The 25,183-nt window shown below is 42.8% G+C and overlaps 2 protein-coding genes across 4 annotated transcripts in view; one reads left to right on the forward strand and one right to left on the reverse strand.

Moving 5' to 3' along the window:
* The window catches only part of DMGDH (dimethylglycine dehydrogenase), an 81,420-nt gene extending 73,851 nt beyond the window's left edge, over window positions 1–7,569 (reverse strand). The window contains exon 1 of one of the 2 annotated variants that reach the window (XM_064376074.1): window positions 7,532–7,569. In XM_064376074.1, coding sequence (XP_064232144.1) covers window positions 7,532–7,554 — 23 coding nt within the window. In that variant the 5' untranslated portion in view covers window positions 7,555–7,569. Of the gene's footprint in view, window positions 1–2,579; window positions 2,729–7,531 lie in introns of those variants that run through there. The other variant, XM_012462099.3, reaches the window with a different exon arrangement.
* Window positions 2,824–23,894, forward strand: BHMT2 (betaine--homocysteine S-methyltransferase 2). Of its 2 annotated transcripts, XM_064376075.1 has the most exons (8): window positions 2,824–2,874; window positions 10,532–10,664; window positions 12,768–12,859; window positions 14,110–14,301; window positions 16,213–16,360; window positions 16,599–16,781; window positions 17,020–17,248; window positions 21,822–23,894. In XM_064376075.1, exons 1-8 carry the CDS (start codon window positions 2,842–2,844, stop codon window positions 21,901–21,903), a joined length of 1,092 nt encoding a protein of 363 aa, XP_064232145.1. In that variant the 5' UTR covers window positions 2,824–2,841; the 3' UTR covers window positions 21,904–23,894. The 2 variants fall into 2 exon arrangements, with proteins under 2 accessions (XP_064232145.1, XP_064232146.1); XM_064376076.1 differs by lacking the exon at window positions 14,110–14,301.
* Window positions 23,895–25,183: the final 1,289 nt, after the last annotated feature.

Raw genomic sequence — 25,183 nt, forward strand, 5'->3', positions numbered from 1 at the left:
CTATTATATTTAATAGTTGGCATTCTACAGTAAGGAAGTATTTTTCTTTCACTCCTGTTTGTTTGTTTGTTGTTTATATCAATATGAATTTATGGATATTTATTGTCTTTAGTGGAAACGATCCATTACTGGTTATTGTTTATTTTAATGCCAAATTGTCCTAGATTTCGCTGGCAGGAGGTTCTTTAAGTTGACTCCTGCATGCTTTTGTGGCTATATGATTCTTAGAGCATGTCCTTATTTTCCGGTGCCACAACATGTTTCAGTACTTTCGTTTAACTAGTCTTTAAATGACTGTTAATGTTTGTTTGTGTGCTGTGTAAGAAAAAAATAATGTACATATGACCCAACTACTTTGGACAGAAATCCATTTTTAAATAGACTGAGCATATCTTGTATTTTAGTTGAAACCATTATAGTGGTGACAAAAAAAAATAATCTTAAAGGTTTTTTTTGTGTGTGTGTTCAAAAGAAAGAATTATTTCTTTTAGGACAGTGGTCAGGTGAAAGAACAACAACAAAAGAGAACTTAAGATCAAAAAACCTGGGTTTGAGTCCCCAGTCCAATTAAATAGTTATTTTAGAGAAATTTACACAGGGGTCTCAAAGTTTTCTCATTTGCAAAATGGAGCTGTGAACGTTCTGTTTGGTAACATATGATAAAGCATTATCAAATATATAGTATTTCCTCTGCCCAGCATGCCATAACAGGTTTCAGATTAGGTACAGTGTTTTTGATTATGTGAATTACTATCTTAAAATCCGTCTGAATGTAGTTGAGGATGATCATAAAAGTATTTGAAATAAAAGTTAGGATCCATGCAAAAAACCCAGGTCAGCTATCTTCTATATTAGAAATGACAAGCACAACTTGACTGTGTGCTTATTCAAGTGCTTTCCAAAATAAAACATTTTTTTGATAGTTTGAAATTGTGTATAAAAGAATATGCAATTGAAATAAAATAATTCAAATTTTGGATATGTTTGTTTTTGTTTGTGAGATGTAGTCTCTGTCACCCAGGCTGGAGTGCAGTGATGCAATCTTGGCTCTCACTGCAGCCTCCGCCTCCTGGGTTCAAGTGATTCTCCCACCTCAGCCTCCCAAGCAGCTGGGACTACAGGTGCACACCACAATGCCAGGCTAATTTTTGCATTTTTGGTGGAGACAGTTTCACCATGTTGATCAGGTTGGTCTCAAACTCTGGGCCTCAAGTAATTTGCCCAACTCATCCTCCCAAAGTGCTGGGATTACAGGCATAAGCCAACACACCCAGCCAAAATATAATTTTTTGGATACTCTTGAAATTTGTATTTTATTTGTCTAATCAGTTTTAAACAGAGCAACTTGTTTGTTAAATTTCCATTTTATTTTGCACTGGATTAAAAACATTCATCATTTTTACAGATATTTTTGTGATGCTTTACAATTTACAAAGCACTTTCATATTCTCTTATTTAATATTCACAGCAATCCTCTGAGTTATATAGAGCAAAATCAGTATCCTCATTTTGTAGACAAGGAAACTGAAACTCAGAAGTGTAAGGTCACATTCTGTGTAATGCATGGTGCAGGAACTGTGACTTGGTGTCTATTGTATTCCTAGCACTAGAGACAAGCCTAGTACATCACAACACACAGTAAATATTTGTTGACTGGAGAGATGGAACTCAAAAGTAGATCTTCTGATTCCAGAATTTCAGATCATAAGATATAAAATAAAATTCGAATCAATCCATAATCACGTTAAGTGATGCTGCTAAACAAGCCTTTCCTGGAAGCTAGGAATAATCTACAAACATAAGAAGTCGAAAGATGCTCAGCAATGCTCATATTTAAATACAGACCAATCAAAACAAGGACACGCCATTTTTGCCTATCAGATTTAGCAAAGATTAAAAAAAAAAACGGCCTATTCTGGGCACCAGGGAGGATGTGGGGAACGGACACACACTAGTGTGACGCATGCAAACTCTTTGCCACACATTTGGAGAATATGTTGCTGTCTTTCAGTCTTTCAGATGCACATAACCCTTTCCCTAACAAGTTCACCTTTAAAAACTGGTGCTACAGATAGACTCCCATAGGTACTCAAAGACAGATGCATATGCAAGTTATTTGCAGTAATAACCAAAAACCATTTAAATGTTAACGAATAGACTATTGAGCTATAGTGTAGAACATTGACAGGATGGAAAACTATGCAGCCACTAAAAGGAACAAGGCAAGTCAGTATGTGCTGATATGGAACAATCTCCAAGATACATTGATAATTGTGAAAGACAAGATGTCAATAAGCCAAAGAAGAACCTATACTGACCTGTGTTTGTCTACGCTCAGACCGTTAGATTCAGAAGACACTATTAATTGTTGACCGGGCAAAGGGATTGGGGCAGGAGAGACTTTACACAGGGAACCTTTGGATATTGTTTCACTTTATAATTAATTGATAATTCGAGAGGGTATGTCAAGGCCCATTTCTTGGACGCTGGAGCGCTCCTAACCCCAGAGCCTGCCTCAGCCTCTGGCTCCCACCCCGCAGCCGCCCGGCCGCCTCTGCGCAGGCAGGGGCCCCACTCACCCTTCCCGGCCGCAGATGGAGCGCGGGTGCCCGGGGGATCCCCGCCGCCAGCAACTCCGCAGCAGGATGCCCCGCAGCCGCTGCGTGCCCGGGCGGAGCATGACTAGGCCGAGGGCGCGGGCGCCTGCTCCGAGGCCAGCGGGCAGCCTGAGGCCGCGGGGCCGGCAGGGCGGCGGTCGGACCCTCCCCCGGGCGGGGGGCGGGGGCGGGCTCCTGGGCGGACGCGCGCCCGGGGACCCAGCGCCAGCAGAGCCGCCGCACCATGGCACCTGCCGGACGCCCGGGGGCCAAGAAGGTGAGTGTCCTCCCCTCGATCCCCGCGGAGCCCCTGGCTGCTGGGCTGCGAGCGACTCCGTTCACATCCCGCGTGAACCCCTAGCCAAGCCCTGGGGCCTCGGCAAAACACTTGGACGGGATGGCCCTGAGCCTCGATTTTCCTCAGCCGCGGGTTGGTTAGCGTTTAGGGAGCCCTTACTCGGTGCCCGGCGCTGCACAGAGTGCTTTGCTCAAGTTATCTCCTCAGCTTCACAATTATCCCCATTTCACAGGTGAGGAAACAGGCTCGGCAAGTCGGGCTACCAGCGCAGGGTCGCGGATCCAGCCCCGGGGGGAGTGGGGATCAGAAGTCTAGACTAAGGCCGCGCGCACATTTTCTTCCCTCAACCCACCCACACCCGCAGCTCCTTGGGCTGATGGGCTCCAGAACTTTTCAGACTGTCCCTCGCATTTTGGAAAAGTCAGCAGCCTGGCCAAGCAGCCTGGCCTTGCGAGTCGCAGGCTGGCCTGAAACCAGTCCTGGGCAAGGAAGCCCCCAGAGCTGCGGCTCAGGGTGGAGGGTAGGTGGGATTCGCTAGGACCCCTCCACCTCTTCCCACCAGGTCCCCAGCTCCTGGCCCCTTTCTTGGTCTGGTCACCAGATGTTGGCTTTTTGCCCAGCCATTTCTACGTCGGGTATGTGCGGGGGTGGGAGGAAGGGGTGATTAAACAAAATTAGGAATGACATGAGCTTGGACGAAGGACATCCCCAGGCCCCTTCAAAGCAACCCCCACCCCCGCCAGCCCTGTCATTCAGAATTGAAGGAGGAGAGGAGGGACAGTATATGTGTGGAAATGTACACCACCGAGTTGTTTATACTGAGAAGTTAGGAACGACCAATATATTCTACAATAGGGGATTCGAAATAAATTAAGGTTCATCTACTTGAGTTATTAGCAGCCAATTAAAGAACTATGAGAACTGGCAAAGTGCCTTGGCAATGTTAAGTTGCAAAAGGAAATATATCACAAACAGATCCCAACTGTATACAAACATTTATATACACACTGTAAGGAAGTACATAATAATGGTAATAGTTACACAAGGTGTGGAATATTGGTTTAAAAAGCATGTTTTAGGATATTTTTTCAGATTATAAAAGTAAAATGTGAGCATTGAAAGAAATACAGTTTATAAAAAATAAAGAACATTGTGCTGACTTCTTTCTTTCAACTTTCTCTAATGCTGTGTTCATCTTTAGAGTTCATGTTTTTAAAGGTTTTTAAAATGCTCTGTTTTTGTTCAATTTCTCTGGGGCCTGTGCTGTTACAACACCAAGATTATCACACACTAATCCATGTGACTGTGTACCTGGGAGTTAAGGTGTTAATGGGAAGGAACTAATCTCACCTCTCTCCTCAGCTAACAGGTACATTTTTTTTTTTTAATGAGATGAAGTCTCACTCTTGTCCCCCAGGCTGGAGTGCAGTGGTAACATCTCGGCTCACTGCAACCTCTGACTCTGGGTTCAACCGATTCTCCTGCCTCAGCCTCCCGAGTAGCTGGGATTATAGGTACCTGCCACCACGCTCGGCTAATTTTTGTATTTTTAGTAGAAATGGCGTTTCACCATGTTGGCCAGGCTGGTCTCGAACCCCTGACCTCAGGTGATCCACCCACCTTGGCCTCCCAAAATGCTGGGATTACAGGCATGAGCCACTGTGCCCTGCCAACAGATATATTAAGAATTCATTTAATTGCCACAGACAAGACCTCCAATTAGATCTTTAATCCAAAAGAGCAGTTCTGCTGGCAATTCTGGGAAGAAGGGGAGATATTTTAGACGGATTGGGTTTTTCTGGTCACCTCCTACTATACGGTGAAGTTGATCCCCGAGTATAAAGAGAGGTGCCTTGAAGCCAGGGATCTTAGTTCTAGAGGTCTTAGTTAGTGGTATCTGCAAAAAGGGGGCATAAATGCACCGTAGAACTCACTGTCAGATCCAAGGCAGGTTTACTGCCAAACCAAAGGGTTGGATGGAATGAGAATATGAAGGTACTGCAACATTAATTTACAGTGTTCTTTATTTTACGTGTTCCTGTCTCTATAATTACAGAGCTGACTTTAGATCATACTGGTATAATGGTGGGGAACAACACACATTATAGGTATAATGGTGGGGCCTATCGGAGGGTGGAGGGTGGAATGAGGGAGAGGATCAGGAAAAATAACTAATGGATACTAGGCTTAATACCTGAGTGAGGAAATAACCTGTATAACAAACCCCCATGATGCATGTTTACCTATGTAACAAACTCGCACATCCAGCACATGTAACCCTGAACTTAAAAGTTAAAAAAAATCTAAAGAAGGGATCATACTGGTATAGTAATAAATTGAGGAAGTTAGAATAGCAGTGAAGGAAGGGCTAAAAGATGCTCTGAATTCAAATCTTGATAACTTAGTTATTTTGCTAATGGCTACGTAGAAAAATGGCAAATTTAAAATGGTGGACAAACATCCAGATAACAAATGAAAATGCCTTACCTTTAGTTGGTATCATGAAGATACAGTCAAATATATACTACAATTTTCTTAAAACCCACTTAATTGTCTGCTACAGAGTAACATTTTTCTACTTCAATACAAAAATTCTAGCACGTGCAACACATCTGACGTTTTCAAAACAGTCCCGTTTGTTTGCTTATTCTTGGCATAGTTTCTTAAGTGTCTACTCATTTTTGTTGTTATATGAGGTGGTAGGGATATCGACCAATAAGATATGTCAGCTGTCCCCAAGACTCTTACAGTCAAACTGAGGTGGCAGGTAAGTAACCAGGTACTGCTGTACAGGGGGATGTATGAATGCAGGATCTGTGAAGTTAAGCAGGATACAAAGGGGGTGTAATTACAGGTGAGACTGGGTCAGCGAGCCTGTGCTCTGGTAGCAATGGAAGACAGTTCAGAGCAGGGCTAGAGAGAACTGGAGACCATTTCAATAATCCAGTACAGTGAGGATGGTGGGGCATTTGAGAAGTGTGTAATACACTTGGCATAACCCTGTGACAGATTGGATGTGGGAGGTGAGAGGCTAACCTACAACATCCAAATTCTGTGCCGGTGTTTACCCTCAATAGTTGTTTGATTAAATTTGATTCTTTTTTTTTTTTTTTTTTTGAGACAGAGTCGGGCTGGAATGCAGCAGCACGATCTTGGCTCACTGCTACCTCTGACTTCCAGGTTCAAGCTATTCTTCTGCCTCAAGCTTGCAAGTAGCTGGGATTGCAGGTGCCTGCCACCATGCCCAGCTAATTTTCGTATTTTTAGTAGAGACTGAGTTTTGCCAAGTTGGCCAGGCTGGTCTCAAACTCCTGACCTCAAGTGATCCACCTGCCATAGCCTCCCAAAGTGCTGGGATTACAGGCATGAGCCACCGCACCTGGCTTAAATTTGATTCTTAACATGGTGAACGTAATGAAGTGTATTGAATTTTCAGGAAAAGAGTTTGTACACAGTAACTGTACCTCTGACCTTCTCTTCTGTATTCTTGTGTAGCATTTATTTGTCACATTCTGCTGTGATTATTTGTTGATCTATTGGCCTTCCCCAAAGTAAGCAGACTTTGAACTTGTGGAGGGCAGAGACCTTGTCTTATTCTGATGTTTATCCCACTTGCCCACAACTATACCTGACATATGGAAGATCTCAATAAATGTTCAAATTTTAAGGCCTTTTTTATATTTCAAAAGTACAAACTGAAAAGAATGAATTGCATTTTTATGGAGGAAGGAGAAAGAAAGAGATGAGAATCATAGTAAATATTAACACCACTTGTGCATTCAGCTAAAATTCAGCTTTAGATATAAAAATACAGAAAAATAACCCGAGTCAAGAGCTCTCTCTGCCAAAACAGTGTTTATGTTTAACAGAGTTCACACAGCTGGGATCCATTTGCCTGCCCTCCAAGAGCACAGTAAAAAGAAGATGCTGTAGCTATGGTGACCTGGTCTTTAGCCTCTAGTTAAATCCCTTCTAATGGACCTTCTTGCACTGCAGAGGAAAGAAAACTAACCACATTGCCAGACTCCTTCACAGCTAGGATCTTGATAAGAGCTAGGTTCCCCAATCAGATGCACCCGCGTGAGTCTGGGAAGGTGGAAGCATAGCAAGTGTGGCCGTAGGACAGCATTCTAGTGTCTTGTGAGGGGCAGCTGAGGTTGCCACAGCAGCCTCCTTCTCCCCGTATGGCAGCTGTGTACTATATTCCTCAAGCCAGAAGTTTAATAGTGGCTTCTCTTAGTTGTGGCAAAGGGTGCAGCCCCAGCTGGCCAATTCAGTCATGTTTTTCTAGGGGTCATTCCTGGAAGCCCAATGCAAATGTTTTATGTACCCATTTCTCAATATTAAACTCCTTTCTGCTTAGCCAGAGTAGTTTGTACTTCTGCAGCTGAACTGGACATAGGGGATAAATTCAGAATAACCCCCTCCCTAGTCATGCCATTCTATGGAGATTGAGAAATCTTTCAAGCCCTATTTGGCCTCCCGTGTTTGGTTCCATACTGTTAACAGGACTCTCCTGGGAGGCTCTGTGGGAAGATCCTCACATGTCTGCTTTAATTTCTGCTTGCTTTTATTAGATCCAGGAATGACCCAGGTAAGGACAAAGACTCCTGTAACCAAGATTAAATTAGCTTACCTCTTACTCTTTGTTGCCTTCATGGCCTTCCAGCCTCCTGGAAAATGACTGAAGAAAATAATGTATCAAGCAGCAACATGGCCAAAATGTGGTCGGCGTCTCTTTGTTCCTTGGTGTGCTAGGAAGCTTGCTCCTGACACCTCGGGTTGGTCACTTTGTGTGGGAAGTAAGCAAAGGAGAAATAGCAGATGCCAGACACTAGAACAGAAGCAGTTTCTCTCCAAAATCTGTCCCCCTCCTTCTGTAGGATTAGAGTTGGAGCCGGACACATGGGCATTCACTTCCCTTGCAGCAAGGCAGAGCCATGTGGCTAAACTCTCATGTAGAAAATGTAAATGTCAGTGAGATGAGCCACTTCTAGGTCTGCCATACTTTGTTTCCTCGTCGTTTGAGACAGAGTATGAATGCGACTCTGATCCAGTTTCCTCCCCATGCTGAAGAGGGCAGTACCCTAGGGCTGAGTTGGCAAATGCTTTCTGTAAAGGGCCAGTAAATATTTTAAGCCTTGCGGGCTATACAGTCTCAGTGGTACCTACTCAACTCTGCTAGTATACTCAACTCTGCTAAAGTGGAAAAGTGGCCATTAGACAATATATAAATCAATGGGCAGGGTTTTTACAAAAGAAGACTGTTTTTACAAAAACAGGTGATGTGCCAGGATTGGTCTGTGGGCTGTCACGTGCTGACCCCTGCCATAGGGAATGGCAAAGTGATAAGATGAAAGGACTGTACACTTTGGTGCACATTCTGTAAAAAAGAGGCCCCCCACAAATAGTGACTTTAAATAAAAGTAGTTTCTTTTTCATCTGTAAGAGGAAAGCCAGTTTGTGGGGGCCTCTTTTGTACACAGCTTAGCTTCATCCTACCCCCAACACGCAGCCCAGTAAGCTGCCTCTGTACCCTGCTTGATGTCTCCCTTGGATTCAGGAACTGAGGGGGTTTATATTGATTTCACAGAACAGACGAGACTAGTTAGAAGGGGCATCTGAGGCTTTTCTCGTTGATCCATTCATTGCTTTGTGTCCAGCTATGAGCAGGCCTGAAATGAACTGGCCTACTATCAAAAAGAGGTTGCATCTTCTATTAATGCAGCCTAGAAAAGAGGGATAAGGATTGCTGTGGGGGGCTGGAAGGGTGAGTGGTTTGCAGCGGTCAGGGAAGGCATCTTTGAAAAGATGACGTTTGACCAAAGTCCTGAAGGCAGTGAGGGGATGACCCCAAGGGCACCTGGGGGAGATGTGGTTTAGACACAGTGAGATGGGAAAAGTTTCCTTATCCCCCTTGCAGGGTATGTGATGGGGTGTGGCTCACTTCTTCAGTGCCCTGCAGCTTAAACCCCTAGGGGGAGCATGTAGATGGGCAGCATCTAGGGGTGAGTGTTTCCAGCTCCCAAAGCCCCAGTGGGCGTGTGTTCTGGTGTGCTCTTTCAGCTTAGCTGTTCACTGGCAGCTTGTGTTAATCAACTCAGTTAGACCCTCTGCCTTATCGAAAGGACAGAGGGCTTTCTGTATCCCAGGGTTCTTGCCAGTGTACTGGAAAAAATGGATCACAGGTGAGCTTGGAGAATGAGTGCAAGGTTTTATTGAGTGCTGGAAGTAGCTCTCAGCAGGTAGATCAGATGGATGGGGAGCCAGAAGGGGGATGGAGTGGGAAGGTGGTCTTCCCCTGGAGTCGGGCGGCTCAGCAGCCAGACTGTCCTCTGACCACCCCCTGGCCGAATTCCACATTGTATGTGTCATTCTGCCTCTGCCTTCGATGGCCTGCTGGAGTCTGTCTGTGTGTTCTTCTGCCATTGTGTGTTCCTCTCGACTTCCAGCCACTTGTGTTTGTGTCTGCTAGGGTCTTGAGGTTTTTATAGGCACAGCATTGTGGGCCAGGGTGGTCTTGGAAAATGCAACATTTGGGTGCAGAAACAGCAGTGCCTGTCCTCACCTAGGTCTGTGGGCACAGGCCCAAGGGTGAAGCCCTTGCCAGCAACCCCACCCTTCCCTGGCCCCCTCCTGTTTCAAAATGAAACTGCACCCCATGGCTAACTGCTCTGAATGGAACCTTATAAATAAGTTATGAGTGGGCTAAATAGAAAGATGGTAAAATAGAAGGAAAAGAGAGTAGGATTTTAGAAGCTAGTCTGATTTTTTACTTAGCTTTGTGATCTTGGGCAAGTCAATCATTCTGAGCCTCAGTTTCCTCATTTACACCTGAGAATAAAAACCGTTTGTCCTGCCTCACTTGGAGAGTTGCTGGGACTTCCAAAAGATAATACACGTGTGAACACATTGCATGATTATGAAGCATTGTGTCCATTACAGTTCTATTCGGTGGCTGACACAAAGAAAAGGTTTCTTTTTCTCACCTAACAAGCGGTCCAGGGGTGCCAGCCCATGGCTGCTGCAGACACCCAAGGATGACTTAAGAAATCTGCTTCATATGGCCGTCAGATGACTGCTGGACTCCCAGGCTTTATGTGAACATTCCAGTCAGGAAGGAGGAAAATGGACAAGAAGGAAGAGAGTGGGCATCCATGACAGGAAAGCAAAACTTTTCAAGAAATCCTCCACCAGCTTCAATATGTGTCTCCCTGGCCATCCCTGTGTCACAGGGCTGCTCCCAGTGGCAAGGGAGCCTGGGAATTTTTTGAAAGTTGGAGGCATTGTCCCCTGACACAAGAAAAGGGGAGAGAATACACACTAGACAGACAACTAGCAGTGCTGCCACAAACATGTTGAGAAGCCAAAACAACTATCATGGAATCGGCACCACAATTGGACTCAGATTCAATGTTATTTAAGAATAAATAGTCTCAGCCCTTTCATTGTACGAAATAGGTACCTGGATTGGCCAAGAAATATAGTATGCTCAGTCTTTCTGAAATATTATTAGAGCACATGTTTTTAACAAAACTACAGCTCTAAGAACATAATACCACCTCACCTAAAATTAGAGATTGCTTTTAGAAAAACAAAGTAGAGTGGAGATTAGCTACTTTTTTCTCTTCTTCAGGGGATTTTGGAACGCCTTGAGAGTGGGGAAGTTGTGATTGGTGATGGCAGCTTTCTCATTACCCTGGAGAAGAGAGGCTATGTGAAGGCTGGGCTCTGGACTCCAGAGGCAGTGATAGAACATCCAGATGCAGGTTGGTGCCCATATCCCAAGAGTGTCTACGTGAGTGATATTTTATTTAAATCTGATGGAGAGAAGATCGAGAAAAAAGTAACAACTATTTTAAAGGGCTGTTTTGCTTGCTAAAATTGCCAAGATAAGGAGACAATAGCAGTATGCAGGCTGAACTATATGGAAGAAAATGGCCTCTCTCTTCCTTTCTCTCTCTCTCATACACACACCTACACACATCATACACCCACCTACACACGTCATACACCCACACATCCACACACCCACACACACGCTCCCACTCCCACACACACCCTACCCCCACACACTCACACCCCACCCCCACACCCACACACACCCCACATACACATCCACACATACCACAGACACACATACACAACCACACACCCTCATGCACACCCACACACCCTCTTACACACATACATTTACATCTTAATGTATAGGCAGTGCTAAAATATACATCTTGGTTGGGTATGGTGGCTCACGCCTGTAATCCCAACACTTTGGGAGGCTGAGGCAGGTGGATCACAAGGTCAGGAGTTCGAGACCAGCCTGGCCAACATGGTGAAACTCCATAACTACTAAAAATACAAAAATTAGCTGGGTGTGGTGGCAGGCGCCTGTAGTCCCAGCTATTCGGGAGGCTGAGGCAGGAGAATCGCTTGAACCCAGGAGGCAGAGGTTGTAGTGAACCAAGTCACGCCACTGCACTTCAGACTGAGCGACAGAGTGAGACTCCGCCTCAAAAATAAAAATAAAAATAAAATAAAATATACATCTTAATATTTGTTCCATGAATACTTGTCTTGTAGATATTCAGAGTTTCCTTAAAACAGCAAAATTGTTCCTGCTTCCGATTCACGCTGACAGTGTGCTGCTGAAGTGTGACAGTGTGTACAGTGAGGGTGATTAAAGGTAGTCACAGTGTAACAGAGCACAGCCAGCCAGGTTCCGGGGATGGGAGGGCAAGAAAATCAACAGAGCTTTATATCATCCTCCAGGCTTGGCAAAGAAAAAGACCTAGAGGTAGTAACTCTGATGAGGATCAGTTACCTGAAATTAGAACTTGAATTCTCTTCTGACTCTTTCTTTGTGTTTGTTCCCCTAAATTAAAGTGGGAAAATAAAGCCAAAGAATGAAATGAGTGAAACAGAACACTAGCTAAGACTAGAACTTTTGATTCACTCTGACTTTATGTGTATATGCACAGCGTATCAGATAAACCTAGGGTCCTATCTTTGTTCTTCCACTGACCAGCTGTGTGACCTTGGACAAGTCACTCGACCTCCCCAAGGATCCATATCTTCATCCATTTCATGAGGGCACAACATGGGCTAGGTGTGAGGACTCACGAGTTAACCCATGTGAAGGGCCCTACGTATCATCAGTACGATGGCCATTATGATTGTTGCATCGGACACCCAGAGTTCTATGGTAGAGTGGGACCAAGTTTTGTCCCTTTGGTGCTTAACAGGATGTTTTCATCTGGCCCGAGAAGAACTTGTTCTTAATGTTAGAAGATCATTTTGCTAAACTGGGAAAAAAGTGCTGGAATAGTAAGAGTAAGGATACGGAAGGAGGGGTGATGGTGGTGAAGGAGAGGAAGGAGTGACTTTCTGATAGCCAGAGAAAGTGTCCAGACTGCTTTCTGATGTCCCCAGCTGCTTGCTGCTGGGGTTTGATACCGGTGCCACCCACATACATTCTGCTTTCTATGAGAAGCTCCTCATTCTACTTTGAGGGCTGCCAATGCTGACTATAGTAGACCAGCTATGTCCTTCATAACACAGGTATAGAATAAACCTCTCTAGACCAAGAGACCAAGGGACATTTGGCCAATCAGGCCTTAATCTCTGCAGGTGATGGCACCAAGTCATTAAGGCCCATCAGCAAAACAATACAAGGCTACTCTAAACTGTATGTCCTGCCTATGCATTCTACTGAGCTTAGTCTATAACTTTTTATGACAACTAGGTTTGAACTGAGTGAGGTATGATCGATAAGAGATGGGAGTCAGTGAGCTACTGCTGCTTTTAAAAATGATAGCTTCTGTAATATTTCTTTTTTTATTTATTTCAATGTTGAAAACCCAACTACTTTGTAGTTCGTCAACTTCACATGGAATTCTTGAGAGCAGGATCAAATGTCATGCAGACTTTCACCTTTTCTGCCAGTGAGGACAATATGGAAAGTAAGGTAAATGGCAATGGTTGGGTGCAGAGGAGGGAGTCATCTATTAAAAAAAAAAAAAAAAAAAAAAAAAAAACTCTTCATGGGAAGCTATAAAATTCATGTGTTACTATACTTTATTACAAAGTCCATATAAATATCTATGTATTAGTTGTCACATAAAGATACATAGTAAATAAGCCAGGCATGGTGGCTTACACCTGTAATCTCAGCACTTTGGGAAGCCAAGGTGGGCAGATCACTTGAGCCAAGGAGTTCCAGATCAGCCTGCACAACATGGTGAAACCCTGTCTTTACTGAAAATGCAAAAATTAGCCAGGTGTGGTGGTGGGCACCTGTAATCCCAGCTACTCAGGAGGCTGAGGCGTGAGAATGACTTGAACCTGGGAGGCGGAGGTCGTAGTGAGCTGAGATCACACCACTGTACTCCAGCCTGGGTGATAGAGCGAAACTCCATTTCAAAAAAAAATGTATATATATATGTACTAAATAAATTAGCTTTCTATCACCATTTAGGTAGAGGAGGGGTCAGGACTAGCAGTAAAATAAACCATTGGAAGGTCATGGCCGTCTTCCTGCTATTTTTTAGAGAGAAAGCATTTCATAGATGCTCTTTTCACCTTCTCATTTCACATTTTTCTCTTCTGGAGACAGGGAGGTGCTAAAAAACACAACACTGGCATAGAAATGAGAAAAATTGGGTTTGATATTCAGCATTGCCACCTATTGGCTGTGTGACTTTGTGTAAGACACCTACCTGCATTGGGCACTGGTTTTCTCTCTGCAAAATGGAGATAACAGTAGTGCTTAAGTCCATAGACCCGTTGAGAACAGTACGTAAGATCAAGGATATGGAAGTATTGTGAAATATTCTGCAAACGTAAAATGTTAATACGTATAAATGTTAATGCCCATTAATTCATTCAGCCAACCAACATGTACTGAGTATCTGTTATAGTCCATTCTTTATGTTAGAGTCAAAGATGAGACAAAGGTGTAGATCCCATCTGGAGGCTCAAGGTCAAGCATGGGAGGCAAACAAATAGTTATTAAAATCCAATGTGGTAAGTACGATAATGGAAATAAAAGGTTATGGTAACAGAGGATATTGTACCCAACTCTGCTGGTCTTCTTTGCTTGCATTGAAACAACTGGCTTATACTCATCTTACTTGTTTATTGTTCCTTTGGTTATCTCTTATATTTTACCTTCAAACTGCTAGCCTTGTCATCTGAACTCTTGCTCTCTAACCTCAGTGGGAAGATGTAAATGCTGCTGCCTGTGACCTCGCCAGGGAAGTGGCTGGCAAAGGTGATGCTTTGGTAGCAGGGGGGATCTGCCAGACATCGGTATACAAATACCACAAGGATGAAGCTAGAATTAAAAAACTTTTTCGACTACAGCTAGAGGTTTTTGTGCAGAAAAATGTGGACTTCTTGATTGCAGAGGTAAGCCTAGTATTAGAGGAGAAGGATTAAACCTATTTTGACAAGCAAAACTGCATCGTCTTCACATTTTATTAGGGTATTGGACTGCCTTATGCCCTCATTTCTTCCATATGGATGATCAAAGGATTATTTAAATGCATGGTAGTCAAGGCCAACATTCCCTCCTTTGTATGCTATGTACTTTTGGAGCCAAAGGACAGATCCAAGAGAGGCCTGACCATAGCCTTTGATCTTCTAAGGTCCGGGTAGCTGCAGAAGCTGACTCGGGGGACTCTATAACCTAGAGGGAAGCATAGGGGACAGTGCCTCAGGGAGCACCCTCTCCTGAGAGAGAAGCCAGGCAGGAGGGCACTGCATGTGTGGGCTGGGGACTGAGAGAGAAGAAGGTGGTGGCTGTCCAGGCTCCTCCAGGCCCCACCAATAATGCTCAGCACCCAATAGTTTCCACAACCTCCCCCATCCATGTCTTGCTCTTCTTACCTCTCTACTTTCACTCAAGCTATGACACATGAGTTACATTTTGGAGATAGAATCAGTAAGAATTGGTCATTGATTGGACATGAAGGCCCAGGGCATTCTCTTCCCTCCAATTCCAAAAAGAAAGCCCTCATTCCCCATTTCCTGACATAACTGCTAGTGCCTAGGGTCAAGTCCTCGACCCACATTTTTACTCCAAACAAGAGAATAGCCCCTGGTCAGGCACGGTGGCTCACATCTGTAATCCCAGCTCTTTGGGAGGCCAAGGCAGGCAGATTGCATGAGGTCAGGAGTTTGAGACCAGCCTAGCCAACATGGTGAAACCCCATCTCTACTGAAAATACAAAAATTAGCTGGGCGTGATGGCAGGTGCCTGTAGTCCCAGCTACTCAGGAGGCTGAGGTGGGAGAATAGCTTGAACCTTGGAGGCTAAGGTTGCAGTGAGCCAAGATTTCATGCCACTGCACTCCAGCCTGGCAACAGAGCAAGACTCCATCTCAAAAAAAAAAAAAAAGAGAGAGAGAGAGAAAATAGCCCCACCATTATTCCCCCCAGTCACCCCACTGGACTCTACTGAAAACCCTGCCTCATCCACCTGCCTGTGCCTGACTAACCCCGATAGGAACAGTCATCTGCAGGACAAGCACAAACTCTGCCCTCTGTGCTTTCCAGATGGATGATGACACCACTCTGTTTAAGAACTCATCTTTTGATTATCTCTGTCATTCTTCACACTGCTTCTGCAGAATTTGTTTCTAACTCAAGAGGGAAGAAACGAGAAGATTTCTGGCTTCTCTTTAGTTGCCTTAAGGTCAGCCTCTCAGCTGCGGCACTGAAGGAGGTTCCTGGAAGCACCCCAGCAAATGACGTGGGTTTACCAGACAAGGTGTCCTGTCTGAAGAAAAAAACAGAGTAGCTATCTCTCCCATGAGGCTCATCAATCTTCTCATCTGGGGAAATATTTCCCTTCCTACTTTATGGAGCGCTTATGAATATCTAACTAGAAGTGAATATAAAAGCTCTTTGAAGTATAACACATGATAAACTACCCATAGTTTCAGAGATTACTCCAGTTTTATAAGAGATGAATCTGAAATTTATTAGCAAAACTTTTCCTTCAAAATTATGATTTTAAATACTTGATTACTTTAAAAACCTCTGGGTGTGTTTTTTCCTTTTTTACTAATGGTCATCATCTCACTGAATCAATGATCCCTGACTGAAAAACTATATATTATTGTCATAGGAATGAAAATATTTACTCAGAAAAACATTCTTTATTCAGTCTGATAGACACACATTTCTTAGCAAGTTTTATCATATGTATGTTTTTATTCTATTTGGTAATTTGTATAACCGTTTTGCTATATTTACCTTTACCATTCAAAATCTGCTTTATGTCTGGACCAATAGAAAAAATGACATTTATTTTAGTATTTTGAGCATGTTGAAGAAGCTGTGTGGGCTGTGGAAGTCTTAAAAGAATCGGATAGACCCGTGGCAGTTACCATGTGCATAGGCCCAGAGGGAGACATGCATGATGTAACCCCCGGAGAATGTGCCGTGAGGCTGGTGAAGGCAGGTAATTTGAACCCATGCAGGGATACACAGCTCAGTTGCTGTTTATGAAATTTAACAAAGTCTGATATTGTGAGAGCAGTTTGGAAATAAAAGAATTAATGGCAATCAGTTTCCTTATCTGTAAATTGTGGGAGGGGGAGGGGGATAGCTAATCTCTAAGGTACCTTCCAAATGTTAAAAAAAAAGAAGAAGAAACAAATAAATAAGTAATAAAATGTAAGTGTTATTTCTTTGCATAGGGGCTTCCATTGTTGGCGTGAACTGCCGCTTTGGGCCCGAGACCAGCTTGAAGACGATGAAGCTCATGAAGGAGGGTCTTGAACGGGCAGGGTTGAAAGCGTACCTCATGGTGCAACCCTTGGGGTTCCACACACCCGACTGCGGCAAAGAGGGGTTTGTGGATCTCCCAGAATATCCCTTTGGTAAGCTAAGTAGACGTCCTCTCATAGTGGAGGTATTTCTTTGTGACAAAATCCAAATGGCTATAATAAAGTATGGCCCAGTTCTACAATAAGACTGCATAACTGAAAATGAGCTATCGGAAGAATGCATCATCTAAAATTTACAGTTTTTTTAATTGGAAAAACTGCTCATTCATTAGAGCATCCATTATTCAAAAATGAGAACAGTAACAGAAATGCTGTAACTATTGCGATACAGGACTGGAACCCAGAGTTGCCACCAGATGGGATATTCAAAAATACGCCAGAGAGGCCTACAACCTCGGGGTCAGGTACATCGGCGGCTGCTGCGGATTTGAGCCCTACCACATCAGGGCAATTGCAGAGGAGCTGGCCCCAGAAAGGGGCTTTTTGCCACAGGCTTCAGAAAAACATGGCAGCTGGGGAAGTGGTTTGGACATGCATACCAAACCCTGGGTTAGAGCAAGGTAAGAATTTTTAAATTAACATTCTTATTATTTTCCTTTAATCTCATTTTATTTATTGTTGTAAATGTTATGCGTGCACATGGCAAAATGTATAGAAACATATAAAGTGAAAAGTAAAAATGATCCCCCTCCTGAGACCAGTCCCATACCCAAAATCGGCTTTAGTCCATTTGGGCTGTTAGAATAATACCACAAACTTGGTGGCTTATACACAACAGAAATTTCTGTCTCAGTTCTGGAGCCTGCAAAGTCCAAGATCAAGGTGCCAGCAGATTCAGTGTCTGGTGAAGGCCTTATAGATGGTGAAGGCCATCAATAAGGAAGCAGGCATTCCTTATGGACGATGCCTTCTTGCTGTGTCCTCACTTGGTAGACGGGGCACGGCAGCTCCCTGGGGGCTGTTTTCTAAGGGCACTTGTCCATTAGAAAATGGATCCATCTCCTAGTCATCACATTGGTGACTAGGTTTCAACTTATGCCTTGTGGGGGACACGGACAATCAGACCATGGCACAGAGGAAACCTGTTTGTCATTTGTGCTTTCAGATCTTGTACCTGTATTTCTTTTGTCATCAGTTTGAAGTGGTAATTATTTTAACCCTTTATGAATGCTGAGGGATTGAAATCACATAGTCTTCCCCTTTCCCCCATTCTCCTTTTTCCAATTTTGATTTGTTACACTTTTATTTCTTCTTTTGGTTATCTTTTTAGGTTAAAAGTATATATTCAACCACCTGTTTCTTAGTTCATCAATATACGGCAGGAATCTCTTGACTCCACTCTCTATAAAATAAGAATGGATTCCCTTCTGCTTCTTTCCACCTATCCTCTCTCATCCACCCCTTGGCGTCTTTAAGTTTGACTATACTATCATCAACGTTTATAACTATTTTATTATATTCTGTAGTTATAATTGTCTTTCAAGCTTTCTCTGTAGGTTGATCCTAAAAATATAAAGTCAGTGGATAACATTTACAATATTTTTATAATTGTTATATTAAACAAGCAGGACTCATGAGACATAATTAGAACTCACTTTTATTTTTGTCTCCCTCTATCCCTTTAAACATACTCAGTGGGTGAATTCCTTCCTTTGTTCCTATTTGAAAATACTGACACAATCTAGAACTTCTCTGGGTGCTCTTAGGCAATGGAAAGTTCCATGATTACTTTTCTTCAGAGATAGTCTCAGTTCAGTAATCAAAAGTGTTTAGGACCAGGCACAGTGGCTCACATCTGTAATCCCAGCACTTTGGGAGGCTGAGGTGGGTGGATGACCTAAGGTCAGGAGTTCGAGATCAGCCTAGCCAATATGGCAAAACTTGGTCTCTACTAAAAATACAAAGATTAGCCTGGCGCAGTGGCAGGAGCCTATAATCCTTGCTACTCTCCTGCTGAGGCAGGAGAATTGCTTGAATCCAGAGGGCAGAGGTTGCAGTGAGCCAAGATTGCACCACTTCACTCCAGCCTGGGAGATAGAGCAAAATTCCGTCTCAAAACAAAACAAACAAATAAAAAACCATAAAAACAAAAAATATAAAAGTGTTCAGGGGCCGGGCGCGGTGGCTCAAGCCTGTAATCCTAGCACTTTGGGAGGCCAAGGCGGGTGGATCACGAGGTCAAGAGATCGAGACCATCCTGGTCAACATGGTGAAACCCCGTCTCTACTAAAAATACAAAAAATTAGCTGGGCATGGTGGCACGTGCCTGTAATCCCAGCTACTCAGGAGGCTGAGGCAGGAGAATTGCCTGAATCTGGGAGGCGGAGGTTGCAGTGAGCCGAGATCACGCCATTGCACTCCAGCCTGGGTAACGAGCGTAACTCCGCATCAAAAAAAAAAAAAAAAAAAAAGTGTTCAGGTTCATATCACATCAAAACTCAGAGCATGTTTTAAACATGAAGTTTCTCCCTTTTTCCAGCAACAGCCTTCCACAGGCAGGAAACCAGGAGAGGCCAGCGTGCTGCTTCTCTCTTTCTCAGTCTTACACTCCCAACCCTCCCTTCCCATCTTGGCTTCTGGCCTCCTCAGATTCAAAGTAAGAGGAGAGAGGATGGAGGAAAGAGTGAGGCTGTTGTTGCTTGCCGGGCACCCTGATAGGAAGGCATCCTCTGAGCCTGGAAGATCTTTGTGAGCACACTCATGGTCTTCAGAGGTTTCCACTGGAATCTTTTATCTGTACTTCTCATGCCACAGGCATTTTTCTCGGACTGTGACTTCCACCTCAGGCAGTGGCTTTCTCAACCAGGTCATTCCAGATATACTCTGATTTGGGGATCCCATTGTGCTTCCCAGTGATTCTCTTGGGCCAGATTTTAGATAACTCAGGCTGGCTCTCTCGCTTTCCTAAGGCTCAAAACACCTTTCACCCTTCCTTTCTACAGACAAGCCCTGAGAGTCTGGTCTGACCCCAATTTTAACAGCACCCCTTTTGCTCACAAGCAAAGTAGGTGGCCCATTGTTCTCTTGTGGTCTAGATTTCCCAGGGGAGAGCCAGGTGAGCCATCTGGCTGGTTCGTGGCCGCCTCCTTTAAACTTCTGCACAGCGTCTTGTCTCGCAACTCCCTTCAATACTTAAAATCCATCATGCCTTGGTGTTTCCAGTAAAACTTCCAATCTAATACTCTGTTGCAGAAATAATACAAAATTGATGCACTTAGGAAAACATTCACTGCAGAACGAAGTATTATGCATGGGACCATAGAGAAAGAGAAATCATCCTATTTTGCAAAACTTGAGCTACTTGTTGGAGAATGTTCCAAGCATCAAGGTCAAATGAATTTTCTTCTCTTACATTCCCATGGGTATATTGTCCAAATCCATGCCATATTTCAATTTGCTTCATACTTGGACTGACTTTCTTTGTATCGCCTTTGGTTTTTAGGGATTTCTGATTAACTTCCTTTTTCATTGTTGAAAGAAAAATAACAGTGCTTCACTTTCCCTGAGGTCTTATAATTTCTAAATTATATTGTTTGTTACAGTAAATCACTTTATTATTGAAGACATTTTTCTTGGGGCCCCAAGAAAATTACTGTTCTGCTATGGATGATTGTATTTCACACACACACACTGATACTGATACTCTCTCTCCTCTATCTCTCCATATAGACATACAGTATTTTGTGTGTGTATGTGTGTATATACATATACATATGTATGTATATCTGTTAATACAATTCCATCCCCCTTCCATCTTCTAGAACTAGTCACAATCTCTGCTGTCTTGTCTTTGTTCAGTACTCTCACATACTTCACCCATTTTGTGCTCATTTATTTATTTCAGTGGGATTTGAAGTTTTCAGTGGGATTTGAAAGTCTTTATTTTTGAACTGGAAAAACTTGCCTAATGTAAATTTACTTAGGTTGTAAAAGTAGGCAAGAATCCTTTAGCCAAACCTTTCTGCTAGGAGATATGGATATTTACCAGAGAAGATGGTTTGTGTAGTATCATACTTTTTAAAAAGTACTAAATATAAATATAATTAAAAGGCGAGGAAAGCATACTTTGGTGATGATTAAAATAGTTTAAATAAGTGAATAGTTTATTTAATTATCATCTGCTAGAAATCCTTAAAATTCATTAGCTATTAGAATTAAAACATTATTCTATAGACCAAAGCAAGAAGACACACTTTGTATCCTGACTCCCAAACCTACTGATATTTACAGAAATTTATGATTACACAATAAACACCAGATTTGTGACATCTCATCCTCCAAAAATATTGATTTATTTTTTGTTTTGTAAGTAAAGTGGAAAAAATTATTTAAAAAATACATTTATCACAAAGATCTGTGACCAGGAACCTCTGTATTCTTCTTCCTTTGTCTAACAACAAGAAACAAATATTGACAAAGTAATTTGTATTATTTTCTAAGTTACTTTTTAGACAAGTATACTTTGACTCATTACATTAAAAACTGTTTTTATAGTCTTCTCATTACATTAAAATATTAATAGAGTTAGAATGACTCTGTTAGAGATTTCAGAATAAATATAATTCATAAAAGTATATGAAATTTAAGGCTGGGCATGGTGGTTCATGCCTGTAATCCAAGCACCTTGAGAGGCCAAGATGGCTTACTGGAGCTCAGGAGTTTGAGACAAGCCTGGGCAATGTGGGGAGACCCTGTCTTTACTAAAAATACAAAAATTATCCTGGCATGCTGGTAGTCCCAGCTACCTAGGGGGCTGTGGCAGGAGGATTGCTTGAACCCAGGAGGTCTAGGCTGCAGTGAGCTAAGATTGCGCCACTGCACTCCAACCTGGGCAACAAGACCCTGGCTCAAAAAAAGTACATGAAATTGAAACACATTGAATTTTTCTGAAAGGTGGTATGAAACCTAATGATTGTTAGTGAAATGTGAAAAAGGTCCCTGGCATTAATGGATATGGATATAGTTTTCTGTCTGTATGTTGAAACAAAAGTTCTGCTTTAGCCTGATTATCCACCAAGCTTTAACTTTGTGTGTGTGTGCTTATATACACACACATTCACATATATGCATATGACATATTGGACTTACAAGTAAGACTTTTAATTAATTAATTACGTATGTTTGAAAACACAGGGCTCGAAGAGAGTATTGGGAGAATCTGCTGCCAGCTTCAGGCAGACCTTTCTGTCCTTCGCTGTCAAAGCCAGATGACTAAGGAGTAGTGAAAGAAAATCCTGAAATAATAGACAGAGAAAGTTGCCCTCAAGCCCAACCTGGAACCCTTCCTCACCATGGTGAGGGTGACCTCACCATGCCCTGCTGTCTCCAGCTGCTGAGGTGCTGCAGCCCCTTCTCTTCAAGTCCACAAGTGCATGCATATTGAGCTCCTGCTATGGTTAAGCACTGCAGCAGACACTACTAGAGATGCAAAGAGGAACAAGAGAGGCACCTTTTTCTCCAAGAACTTACCGTCCAATAATGCTACAGTACATTCCTTTGAAGATCGTCAAGAATAGCCAAACTTGTTTTCAAGGGTGAATCTGACACTTTAAAATAATCCAAAGTCACTGAGACCCAAAGCTAGTGAATAATTCAAGTGACTAAGCTAGGTACCTGAGGATGATACAGTGACACTAAACTGAAGGAATGAATCTGCTTTTCTGGGTTTTTTTTTTTTTTTTTTTTGAGACAGAGTCTTGCTCTGTCACCCAGGCTGTAGTGCAGTGGCATGATCTCGGCTCACAGCATCCTCTGCCACCCAGGTTCAAGCGATTCCCCTGCCTCAGCCTCCTGAGTAGCTGAGACTACAGGTGTGCACCACCATGCCCAGCTAATTTTTTTGTCTTTTAGTACAGATGGGGTTTCACCATGTTGGTCGGGATGGTCTTGATCTCCTGACCTTGTGATCCACCCCCCTCGGCCTCCTAAAGTGCTGGGGTTGCAGGTGTGAGCCACCGTGCCCGACCGAGTCTGCTTTTCTTTAATGATTTATATACTGACTCCAAAGGCAATCCCCAAAGATGCAAAGAATGTTTTGAGCAATGGCAGGATTATTGAAATAAATGTATAACCATCCAATGTGATTACTTTCTTTCTTTTTTTTTTTTTTTAAAAGACGGGGTTTCACCATGTTGGTCAGGCTGGTCTTGAACTCCCGACCTCAGGTGATCCGCCTCCCTTGGCCTCCAAAGTGCTTGGATTACAGGCATGAGCCACCACGCCCGGCCTCAATGTGATTACTTTCAAAGATGATTTTTACTTAAAGATATAAGGTCCGGCTGGGCTAGGTGGCTCACACCTGTAACCCCAGCACTTTGGGAGACTGAGGCAGGTGGGTCACCTGAGGTCAGGAGTTCAAGACCAGCCTGGCCAACGTGGTGAACCTTGTCTCTGCAAAAACACAAAAATTAGGCAGGCATGATGGTGGGTGCCTGTAATCCCAGTTACTCGGGAGACTGAAGCAGGAAAATTGCTTGAACTGAGGAGGCGGAGGTTGTAGTGAGCCAAGATGGCGCCATTGCACTCCAGCCTTGGCAACAAGAGTGAAACTCCATCTCAAAAAAAAAAAAAGAAAGAAAGAAAGAAAGAAAAAGAAAAAGAAATATTAGGTCCTAGAATTTTTAAAATGTGTCTTCATAATCACAGGTAGCTAGGTTATAAATTATTTAAAGACAAGATCATGTGATAAGCTTCTTATAATTCTCCTTACTTAGCATTGTGTTAGATATACTAATAGGTGCACAGTGAAATACTTATTGTTGATTGTTTAAAAATAAGTCAAAATAAACAGTTTTAGAAAATCTTTTCAAAAGTCAGTGTTCAGGCCAGTTGCAGGGACTCACACCTGTTATCCCAGCACTTTGGGAAGCTGGGGTAGACAGATCACTTGAGGTCAAGAGTTCAACCTGCCTGGCCAACATGGTGAAACCCCGTCTCTACTAAATAAAATACAAAAATTATCCAGGCATAATGGCACATGCCTGTAATCCCAGCTACTTGGAGACTGAGGCATGAGAATTGCTTGAACCTGGGAGGCAGAGGTTGCAGTGAGCTGAGATTGCCCCACTGTACTCCAGCCTGGGGGATGAAGTTCAAATCTATTTTGGTCTAATATTTTCTTACGTTTGTGTTATTTCATGTGTGCCAGTTTCTCTTTTACAACAATTTATAAATTTGTGGCAATAAAATTAAAAGTTATTTACCTTTTATAGTGTTTGAATGTCAAAAATGTCATGAACATTCTTTGGAATAATACTAGCAAATATGTATTACCCACTATGTCCCAGGCTTTGTTCTAAATATGATCTCATGTACATATACCCCCCCCAATCCAGGGATTCAAAATTAGATAGTGTTTAACACTGTAGTTTACAGGTAAGGAAACTGAAGTCTAATGAGGCTGGGCAACTTGCCTGAGGTCAAACAATTAGTAAATGTGAAATGAGTAAATTTTGATTTGAACCCATGGGGCTGGCTCTGGAATCCATGTCCTCAGCTACTGTATTGCGCTACATCTGTCATGTATACAGCTGCTGCTTTTTGTCAAAAATTTATCCAGATTTTTCTGTCACTAGGTCCAAAGTATTTTTATCAACTTTCCTTATTATGAATTAACTCTTCAAACCTGCCATGACTGTTTCTGTAATGTTGACAACCTAGAATTTATTTGAGATAGCCACTTTACCTATAATGCACAACTCCACCCTGCTGGAAATTAGAATACTTTACCATCATCTCAAGGCCTTTGGGGTCCTTAAGGGTGACAAATCCAAGCCACCAATTAAATACCTGACTATCCTTGCCAGCATCTTCACCAGGACCATCCAGTCTCTGTTTGGAACCCTTAAATAGTAATTCATTACCCCTGAAGATCATTTACTCCTTTTTAAGAAACACTTCATTCTTGGAAAGTTATTCCATATATTAAAGAGAAATCTATTTATCAATGACCTTCACCGGTAGACTTTGAGCACCCATAAAGCAATTTATAATTTCTTCCATATAACTCTTTGAAACTTTAAAGATAGCTGTATGGTTTTCCTGTACTTACTTGTCCTCATTTCCTTCAACCAAAAGGCATAGGCTAAGATGTGCTTTGTCAAATACTACCTGTGTGACATTAGACAGCTACTTAAGCTTTCTGTCTTAATTTCCTCATCTGTAAAATAAAGGTAAAATAGACCATTCTCAGTGGGGTGCTCTGAGGATTCAATGAGATAAGTTAGTTAGAAAGTGCATGTTGTATAGTTAGCATTCATTGCACATTATATAGTATAATTATGCTGACTTGGTTTCCAATCCCCTAATCCTCATGGTGACTCTCTTCTGGGAACACTCTGGTATCAAAGGCTCTGCTTATTGTTAGTATCTGGTCCCAAACACCACATTCCAGGAGAGGACTGTTTACATAATACCTCCTGCTTGCTTTATAGATTTTGTGGAGAGGGCAGTTCAGGACATGAGAATATCAAGAGTGAAGAAGGTACATCAGGAGG

The sequence above is a fragment of the Aotus nancymaae genome, unplaced genomic scaffold (assembly GCF_030222135.1).
Source record: "Aotus nancymaae isolate 86718 unplaced genomic scaffold, 86718_ANA_hifiasm-v0.15.2.pri h1tg000014l, whole genome shotgun sequence".
NCBI classification, from domain to species: Eukaryota; Metazoa; Chordata; class Mammalia; order Primates; family Aotidae; genus Aotus; species Aotus nancymaae.

Coding starts and splice junctions, on each gene's coding strand:
- BHMT2 (XM_064376075.1), top strand. CDS start 2,842: ATGGCACCTGCCGGACGCCCGGGGGCCAAGAAG. Junction 10,665..12,767: donor GATAGAACATCCAGATGCAG/GTTGGTGCCCAT, acceptor ACTACTTTGTAG/TTCGTCAACTTCACATGGAA. Junction 12,860..14,109: donor AGGACAATATGGAAAGTAAG/GTAAATGGCAAT, acceptor CTCTAACCTCAG/TGGGAAGATGTAAATGCTGC.